The 10,000-nt window shown below is 38.6% G+C and overlaps 1 protein-coding gene and 1 pseudogene across 1 annotated transcript in view; both read left to right on the top strand.

Annotated features, from left to right (window-relative positions):
* Window positions 1-279: 279 nt before the first annotated feature.
* Window positions 280-3,956, top strand: LOC149096613 (galactosylceramide sulfotransferase-like; annotated as a pseudogene).
* Window positions 3,957-9,023: 5,067 nt separating this feature from the next.
* The window catches only part of LOC149096612 (galactose-3-O-sulfotransferase 3-like), a 1,854-nt gene continuing 877 nt past the window's right edge, over window positions 9,024-10,000 (top strand). The window contains exon 1 of the mRNA XM_089281628.1: window positions 9,024-10,000. This exon is cut by the window's right edge and continues 877 nt beyond it. Within this exon, the coding sequence (XP_089137754.1) occupies window positions 9,091-10,000 (910 nt within the window). The 5' untranslated portion in view covers window positions 9,024-9,090.

The raw sequence follows: 10,000 nt of genomic DNA, 5'->3' as shown, positions 1-10,000 counted from the left end.
CTTAAACTGCACGCGCTACATCGCTTGGACGCGAGACACCCCTGAAGGTATACTGTAACTTTAAGCCGTAAAGAATTAAAATTCATATTTGAGCGGTTACCAAAGTAGCAAGAGCTTTCTGGTTGGACATCGTCGTTCCTTGAAGTTGAGTAGCTAGGGCGCTGAAAGAATGCTAGCATAATTAAATTGCGTTGATAACCTTGAAAAATATTATTTTGTTTAAAAAGGATTACAACGGAAGAGAAAGGGTGAACACGAAGCAGAATCCACGATTCCATGATGAAGTTTCAAATTCTGAGACCGTTCAACTTCGGTCGCCGACCCATTCAAGCAGGTCTGCTGTTACTGATTTTAACGATTGTGTTTATCTATGGGGAGAACTTACCAGCAACATTTTTTCCCAATATAAGGTGAGTCAGGTTTCAGCACATAAGGGGTCTTGTTAACGGTTTCCAGCACATAACAGCTCCTAGGGTACATGACGAATCCCTGACTACTTCAACTGACTACTTCAGACATGTACACTATATGATATTTTTAGATTTTATTACACACATTTCTCAATATTCTTTAAGTAAGCATTGTGTTAAGCGCTTTGGAATAGTTTTATATCAAGCCTTGTCCATGCAAATGGGAAATGTTTGGCGATCAAACATTGTTGGGTGACCAAATTAAACATTTTGCCATTTGAACACTTTGTTTGATCGCGTGTTTGTTAAAATTTGAACGTCGAGAACCATTTGATCAAATATTCAGAACAGAGGCGAAGGAGCGTTTTGAAACATGTCGAGGGGCTCATCGTTAAGCTAAGCGTTTACCTCTACTCGTATTTTCCAAAATCTCTTTTGTATTGTTATTTTGCACAAGCAAACTTCTTTCCGACGTCTAAAGTGTGGGTCTCTTTAACAGAGTTATGGCAATGCAGGAATAAGCAGCTGGTCAGACGATCCAGACTGTAGCTTTCAGTAAACTGCTAAAGTTGAGTGCACAACTCCAATGTTTATTCATGTCTTTCATCTCTAATAGCAACCATAGCAACCATTTTGAGTAAAACTTTCAAAATTTAATTTCTCTTCTGGAGTGCAATAGCACACAATCGGTCTTTCTTCACCATATTTGAACAAACTTTTTGGTCCATTTTAGGGTACCATACCACCTTAAGGTCATTCCACTGAAATAGAACCTGCACTGAGATTTTTGTGAACATTTGCCTATTGATTGTTTATATTGTAGGAAATTAAATTTTGAAGTAAAAATGAGGGGTCCTTACGTTCGTTTAGGAGTAACAGGACCTTGTTTATACCCAATAAATCCTTATAATACCACCATCATGATGATTGTAGTCACGACTGCTTGCTAAATTCACGTTTCCGACGATTGTTTTTTGTTCTACACTGAGAATTGGTCCATATTTATATTACACAGAGAAATTTATTACTCAGTTCAAAACAACAGAAAAAATGATAGGTCACCATACTAGTTTGCGAGAAAATGCCGATTTACCTCTATGGCGAGGTTCAGCGATAAAAAAAATTAAACTTGCCGCCAAAAAGTTTCTTTGGTCGGTCATTTTGTTTGTTGTGCTTAGCGGCCGCTCAAAAGATAGCCCACGCAGCCCACTTACTGTCCTGGTTAGCTTCATGTAAAGGCGGGCTATGTGTCAACCCTTCTAGCCGGGTAGCCCAGTTAGCCGGGGCACCCTCCCTCCATGTAAAGTTGATTGCAAGCTTGGGAACATTCAAGCGGGTCTGTTGTTATTGACTGTTAAGCTCTTAATGACATGGTCCCAAGGGAAACAATGAATTTTGTTTCCCCGAGGCCCTCAATGTTCCCCGAGGCGAAGCCAAGGGGAACATTGAGGTTGAGGGGAAACAAAACGCACTGTTTCCCGCGGCACCAGTCATTAAGTGTTTTGTTATCCCTCTCAACTCAAAAATAGAAAAAAACTGCGAAGAAATCGTTAATTTGCTTGATGCCGGCTGGCTCACAAATTTGCCGCGGTTTCAAGGAGCACGACCTGATCACGTGCGAGTCGAAAGTTCAAGTTGTTGTTTCCCTAGTGAGTTAGTGAGTTTTGACCCACGACACGTGACACGTTCTCCTCTAATCGGAACACGTATTTGGGTTGGGAGGTATAACAAAATTGTTTGTTCGAGTATTATTGTGTTTTAGCCTAGATGTATAAATGCAGATTTAAGGTTTAATACTTGTTAACGGTTTCCAGCTTAGGCGCTCTTTAGATCAGGAGCACCCAACGAAACGTTCTGTTAAAGTAAATTATCTTTTTGGAAGGTCTTGAATCCCTCGCGTTTAATTTATTTCCCTCCGAACTCGAAAGTGATTTTCCACCTCGAACTTTTGTGATATGAGAAACATAATACCAGTTTCCATTCGAATTGATAAAAATGTCATTTTGGGTATTTTCTTTCATTGTCTGTATCCTTTGTGATTGGCTAAAGGGATTAACAATTAGTTTTGGCTTTCTTCGACATTCAATTGAAAACCGCTCAAGCTGAAATAAAAGATAATTATGTGCACAGGCTTCGAGTAGTCCGTCTTTCGCTTATTCCGTTGTGCGTGGCGTGAAAGGAAACCGCGAGAAAAAAATGGCCGCTTCAAATCCTGGGGGCGAGACGCTCGCGTGCTTCTCGATCCCAGGAGTTCGCGAGGCCATTTTTTATCCCGGCCAGTTTTCTTTCGTTTCACGCACGACGGACTGTGAAGAGGGACTACTCTTAGTATAACTGATCAATAGTGTGCAGTAATTAGGTTTTCAAATTCTGCACACGTAAATTGATAAAGACGCTTTCGCAATTACATTCACTAGTTGCGAAGTTGCAGAAGAAAATCAACGAAACAGAGGAACTGCCTGCATTTCCTACCACCAGCTGCCAACCCATACACCACATTTATTTTCTCAGAACCCATAAGACAGGTTCTAGTACCACTGGCTCTATTTTCCTTAGCTATGGAGTCAACAGAAATTGCAAGATTGTTTTGGATCCTGACCTAGCAGATATGGACTGGCCAGCGCCTCTCGAATTAAATCAAGTCTCAAGTCGGGTGAAAAGTGACGAAGCAAAGATTTTCGCCTCTCACATAAGATTTAATAAAGGACCGGTGAACTCAATTTTTCCCAAACCAGAAGCAAAGAACATCACTATCCTTCGGCACCCTGTTAGTCAGTTTAAATCTGCCTGGTTGTACTACAGAATCTCGAAATTCACACACATTCCAGTGGATACTATCAACACATTCCTGAAGTCACCCGATGCCTTACAAGAAATCCAAAAAAGATTAGTTAAGACCAATTTTTCCGAAAGAATCTTTCATTTTTCAAACTCAAATTTTTATGATCTGGGTCTGGAACAAGAAAGTATGCAAAACATGAAATTGGTTAAGAGTTACATCGACAAAATGGAAAGAGAGTTCGATTTGGTAATGATAACAGAATACTTTGATGAATCACTGATATTACTTAAACGATTGCTGTGCTGGGAATTCCAAGATATTGTGTATTTCAAGTTGAGATCTAAGAAAAAGAAGATCAACTTTGAAAAAGAAGTCGAGAACAATATTCTAACTTGGAATCGGGCAGATGCCATTCTGTATGATCATTTCAACAAAACATTTTGGAGGAAAGTTCGCGAGGCGGGCTCCACTTTTGATGAAGAATTGATAACGTTTAGAAGAATAAATCAAGAATATCAAGAATCATGTAAGTCTACTGGAGACCAAAAGTGCAAATTATCCAAGACGAATCTATGTGATATAGCTGAAGAGTTGTGGAAGAAACGTGGACACAATTTTACTGGCCCTTACTGCGGACCAAGAGCGGTAGAAATTGCAAAATGGCGCCGCCGAGTGAATTCGACCTCTGAAATTTAGCCAAGCTGCCTTCTTCAGTTTATCATATGTGGAAAGTAAAAGGGCAAATCTCAAAAAAAAAAAAAAAATAGACGAATACGCACCTAGAATCAGTAGATTCCCTCTACAAGAGAGAAATTTAGTTGTCTGTCTTTCAGTTTTATAGATATTTCGTCACTAAATGTAACATTCCAGATTCCAGTTTCTCTCGAGCTCCGCTTTGCTGAAAGCTCCAGTACGTACTACCTCTAAAAAGGAAACATGTCTGGTCAAATGTTTCCTAAGCACTATCATAAGAATGAAATGTTGAATATCGTCAATGAGGTCTTGGGTAAGTTAAACATGTTAACAAGTTTTGAAATCAAAGATGGCTTTGAAATCATAGTGAAAGTAGAAAATTAAATACTAGGGACTATTTAGGGGCTGCAGACGAGGATCAGTATGTAATTAAAGAACTCAAAGACTTGCTATCCAAACTTCCCCTATAGTTCAGAACCATATTGTTGGGACGAATTTTACTGATTATATGTTTGGGATCTATTTGATATTTCTTTAATTGGCATTGTTTTCATTTGATATATTCTCGAGCGACATTTATTCATAATTGATTAACTAGGTATTTCATTCATTCAGGTATTTCTCCTGCCATCGATAGAACTGATTATGACGGGACATATTCCCTGATATTCTTTGAGTACTTCGGTTTGCTTGTAGGAGAGGATTTTCCTATTTCTATTATTGTGGGTTCGTTTTTGGAGAATAAAATATATCAATGGTATTTACTAAACCTTAACAGTGTGTAAAAAAATGCTTAAGGGATCATCAAAAGGTTAATAAACCACCAAGAAAAGAAATATGTTCTTTTAAGAACAGTTCGGAGCACCGTTCTATGTTAATTTTAGCCAACAATCAAAGGTTAAACGAAAAGAAAACATCGAAAAGATGCTAATAGCTTTCGGAGGAAACTCGTTTGTGGTTTATTTACTTTTAGATAATTGATAATATTTACTCAATATACTCTTATCTAGATTGTGAGAGTCTTGTGTGTCAGTATCGTAGCTAACTGTGTCTCAACAGCTTTTCTTTATGTTTTGGCTTACAAAAGCTTTTACAGCATCAGAACCATGTTAGAACTGTTCATATGAATGTCCTGGAATTTGGATTATTTTAAGTTTAGCTAACGATTTCGTAATGTCTTCGGACAACCTACGCTTAACTTCAATCTTACGGCTAAACTCTCAGAAACGATTTAGCTGGACATATTCTACAAACACGTATTTCTTCCATCATTATTGAGGTTTACTTTAATCTGTGAATCAGGACAAACAACCAAACTTCAACGAACTCTATTTCTGTTGCTATTTACGTTACTTTCATTTAGGAAACAAACATTAGCTAACATTACATCCGAAAACGTGATTTCAGCTGGCGTGCCTCTTGAGAAGCAATATCCTTAAAGATAAAAATTTACTTTAGGTTGAATCCAGGTCACACATTTATGCATAATGAGGAGTTTTCTGAAACTCATTAAAATCTTGCTGACTTCTACATTTCTAACACCTTCGAGGTCCTTTGTTCTCAATTCGTGAGTTTAAACTCAATTTTCTATGCTCTTTCAGTGTAAAACTTAATTCACTTTTCATCAGGACCTACACCAAAATCATAGTTAGTTTTCTGTCTGTTTACTTTCTTTTTTATGCATTCCTCTGCATAGAAATCTCTTCGAATACAGATTTTTGCAAAGTAAACATACCAAGATATGATGATCAGATATAAAAAAATCTCTTATTTTGGACAACTCGAACTGCTGAAGTCACCTTTTATGCATAACAAAGATATTGGATTTAGTTAGTTTTAGTAAATTAGGTTTCTCTGACGATTGCGGCTTATACCGACTTGCCTTGTGATTCACGTGTAACTTATGCCAACTTCACTGGTAAAAAGACTTGCAAAACCTTGAAGACGTTTGAAAGACTTAGCCACCTCTGCCGGTAAGCCTGACGAAGATACCCAATAAAGCCTACGCTGTTGTGAAACAAAATCTGCTTCGTGGCAATATAAACCGTAGGTATATCGGAAGAAAGTTTCAGTAGTAGCCTTCGAACACGCTCCCGGTGAATTCGGAAAAAAGATTTCTGCAAGCGAAGCGCATTTTGGTTATCGAAAAATGTTGTTCTGTATGTTATTGCATTGTCTCTGAGCTGTGTCTCTATAAATGTTGGCATTTTCATGAATTATTGAGAGCTAACCGTAAACAGGCTAAACCGGAGATTTATTCAAGCTAACCTAAGTTATATTCAGGTTAACTGGAGTTCAAACTCACTCCGAATAACGCTCCAGTTAGTGTGTTTACAGTTAGCACTCGACAATGGAAACAACACAGTGACAATGTATCCTTAAAAACTAAGTCTGCACTCCTCAGTCTGCGCGCATTTCATCCCAGGTCTGCAGCATGCATTTTATCCTCAGTCCGCAGTCTTGCGTTTTACACTGACTCAAAACAGCGTCTAGTGGGGCTTCTTGCTTGCTCCGCGCTCCGTTTTTTCTTTTGTTCGTTCAGCTTTCACTACCGTAGCAGCAATGGACGTGCAGGTGAATATCATAATAAAAGTATGCCTTTTGCGACATATCTGGACTGCTGACATGCTGTTATTACGCTTTTCTTTCGAAAATCAAAGCACTAGGTACAAGTGTACCCGCACATAAGATATTTAACAAGCCTTCCAATATTCCGTCACTACTTTACGATTCTCTCCCAACAGTTTCTAGTTTACACAAGTATAACACCAGATACGCCTCCCAGGATAATTTTCATCGACCAAAAAGTAAGGACCAAATTTACCTTTGTATATGGAGCCTCTAAATTATGGGAAACGGTACCGACAAACTTAAAACGACTCTCTACTAGTTGCTTTAAAAAGAGGTATAAAAATCATCTCCGCAATTGTCAGTCATAGTTTTGAACTTCCAATTATAATTCACTTTGTCGTTGTATCTAATATCGTTTTTTGACTTTTCTGAAAGTAATCTTTAATGTGACATTTTCTTTCTGTTCTCATTTCTTACTTTGTGAATTAGTTTAGTCTTAAATATTATTTGTTTCCTTCGTTCGTTCCTTTCTTTATTTGTAAATAAGCAGCAGCCAACTCGAAAGCTTTGCTGCTTCAGTTTGGCCGTTGCACACTGACTCAAATTGAACATATAGTTATATAATCTTTATCACTAGGTTTTCTATAGTTCCTTTTTTTGTCTTACGTTTCTTTTGTACCTGAATAGTGTGAATAAAAGATTGTTTTTGTTCAGTGTTGGAGGCACGCTGGGGTCAGGGCGAGAAATGGGCTCCTTGGAGCTGAATAGTGCAATGAAAGAATGCACGCATAATTAACTGTAAAATAGGTTAAAAGCGGTGGATCGACCCGACCAGCACATCTTGACGGGAAGAATCACGAAAATAGGGCATAACAAAATACGTTAACTCGATTCAATGACGAAGCCTTGCAAGTTTAGGCGCATTCAAGCGGGTCTGTTGTTATTGATTGTAATTATTTGTTGGAGTATTATTGTGTTTGACTCTGATGGAAAAAGTTTAAGGATAAGATTTTACCCCAGTCTAAGGTGAGTCTGGTTTAAACTTACGTGTAAGTGCATTTATAAGGTAACTTGTTAACGGTTTCCAGCTTGGCTGCCCATAGATCACGAGCAACGAAACGTTCTGTTAAAACGAAAGTCAACGAAACGTTCTGTTAAATTTAATACCCGCGCTCAACTGATTTTTCACCTCGAACTATCGTGATATGAGAAATATAACGCCACTTTTCATTCGTACTGATAAAATTGTCGTTTTGGGTAGCGAAAAAAGGCTTGCTATGATTTTCGCGAGGCGACAGCAACAGAAGACTCAAGTTCCCAAGAATTACACAACTGAGATAAACGTTTTCTGTCAGAGCGCAGCCTAAAATAAACTTACAGAGCTTCGTAAAGTATTCTAGCGAAAACCGTTTGTGTATTACGCATTGCGTTAAGCGTTTTGGAATTTTTCATATTGCTATTAGTCATACTACTGGAAATGGTATCAAAAGACTGCCCAATAATTATTGTAACTGACAGCTCGCAAAGTCACCAACAATAGCTCTATTCAGAACTACCCTCAACCAGACGGTATATCACACTAACAAACTAAATATAGCTATTAAAGCCATGCTTTCAAACAAAATACAGTGGAAGCTCTTGTAAGCGGACACCCCTAGGACGCGAAAACGCTGTCCATAACTGGAGCAGGCCGTTTACGAAAATAGTGCTCGAAAGCGGCCACAAGAGTTGTAAGAAAAAGATGACCGCCTAAACATTGGGAATGCAAAAATACCACCAAATTATTATTTTTTGTTTTATTGCCTTGCAATTATGCAATGCTGCGATAATGACGATAACTGTATGTATAAAGTACTGCATACTGCAGTTCTAGGACTGGCCCTCGGTGATTAAAGAAAAGACCATAATTGCAGCCAGTACTGATTAACATTAGCATTAACAGTCCGGTTTACTGCAACAAAAGGCAGTGATACAGTTAATGCCTACAAATGTTTTACGATTATCTTCAAAAGACAGGCCCAATTTCTTAGCTTTCGTGGGTGTCCGCTCATGGGAGGTTAAAAACAATTAAAGGAAAAGTCTCGATCGTAAGCCCTCAAAGTGTTCGATGAGTAAATACAGAGTTCAAGCGAAATTTTGCGAGGGCGGTCGATAGCAAAGCTTTCGGCACATAAGCTTGTGTTTTTGCCGTGAAAACTTCTCGTCAGGGAGCCATTTTGGTCACTGTATTGTCTGTGTCCTTTGTGATTGGCTAGAGCGATTATTACTGTGGTTTTGGCTTTTTAATTGCGACACTGAATTGTAAACTGCTCAAGTTGAAATAATTAACAATCACCGAGGCGCAGGTGAATAGTGGTGGATATTTACCGAGCCGCGAAGCGGGTAAATATCCATCACTTTCACCGACACTGAGGTGAATAATTGTTTTAGTATATACCACACAAGCTGAATAATTAGCGGACCAAAACTTTATTTTATGTGTGACAAGCGGTCGGAACTTTTAAAATCTCTAGCGCCGGCTGCTCGGAGGTGAATAGTACTTGCTAATCACCTCGGAGTCAACCAATCAGAGCGCGCGAAAAGCACTATTCACTTGTGTGGTATATACTAAAAGACAATTATGTTCACTGATCAATGGTGTGCAGTAATAATGTTCTCAAATTCTGCACACGTAAATTGATAACGATGCTTTCCATTCACAGATCTACTTCAAAGCTAGTTCCGGAGTTGCAGAAGAAAATCAACGAAACTGAGCAATTGTCTGCATTTCCTGCCACCAGCTGCCAACCCATACACCACGTTTATTTTCTCAGGACTCATAAGACAGGTTCTAGTACAGTTGGGACTATTCTCCTCAGCTATGGAGTCAACAGAAATCGCAAGATTATTTTGGATCCTGATCTGGCAGATATGCACTGGCCAGCACCTCTCGAATTAAATCAAGTCTCAAGTCTGGTGAACAGTGACGAAGCAAAGATTTTCGCCTCTCATATAAGATTTAATAAAAGACCGGTGAACTCAATTTTCCTCAAACCAGAGGCAAAGTACTTCACTATCCTTCGGCACCCTGTTAGCCAGTTTAAATCTGCCTGGTTGTATTACAAAATCTCGAAATTGACACACATTCCAGAGAATACTATCAACACATTCCTGAAGTCACCCGATGCCTTACAAGAAATCCAAACAAGATTAAATAAGACCAAGTTTCCCGAAAGATTCTTTCATTTTTCAAACTCAAATTTATATGATCTGGGTCTGGAACAAGAACATATGCAAAACATGAAATTGGTTAAGAGTTACATCGACAAAATGGAAAGAGAGTTCGATTTGGTAATGATAACAGAATACTTTGATGAATCACTGATATTGCTTAAACGATTGCTGTGCTGGGAATTCCAAGATATTGTGTACCTCAAGTTGAGATCTAAGAAAAAGAAGATCGACTTTGAAAAAGAAGTCGAGAACAATATTCTAACTTGGAATCGGGCAGATGCCATTCTGTATGATCATTTCAACAAAACATTTTGGAGGAAAGTTCGCGAGG

Source organism: Orbicella faveolata, unplaced genomic scaffold (assembly GCF_042242905.1).
Source record: "Orbicella faveolata isolate gen_17 unplaced genomic scaffold, um_ofav_v1 contig_48, whole genome shotgun sequence".
Classification (NCBI taxonomy): domain Eukaryota; kingdom Metazoa; phylum Cnidaria; class Anthozoa; order Scleractinia; family Merulinidae; genus Orbicella; species Orbicella faveolata.
Note: the sequence above shows the minus strand (reverse complement) of the source record. Positions and strands in the feature narration are given on the sequence as shown.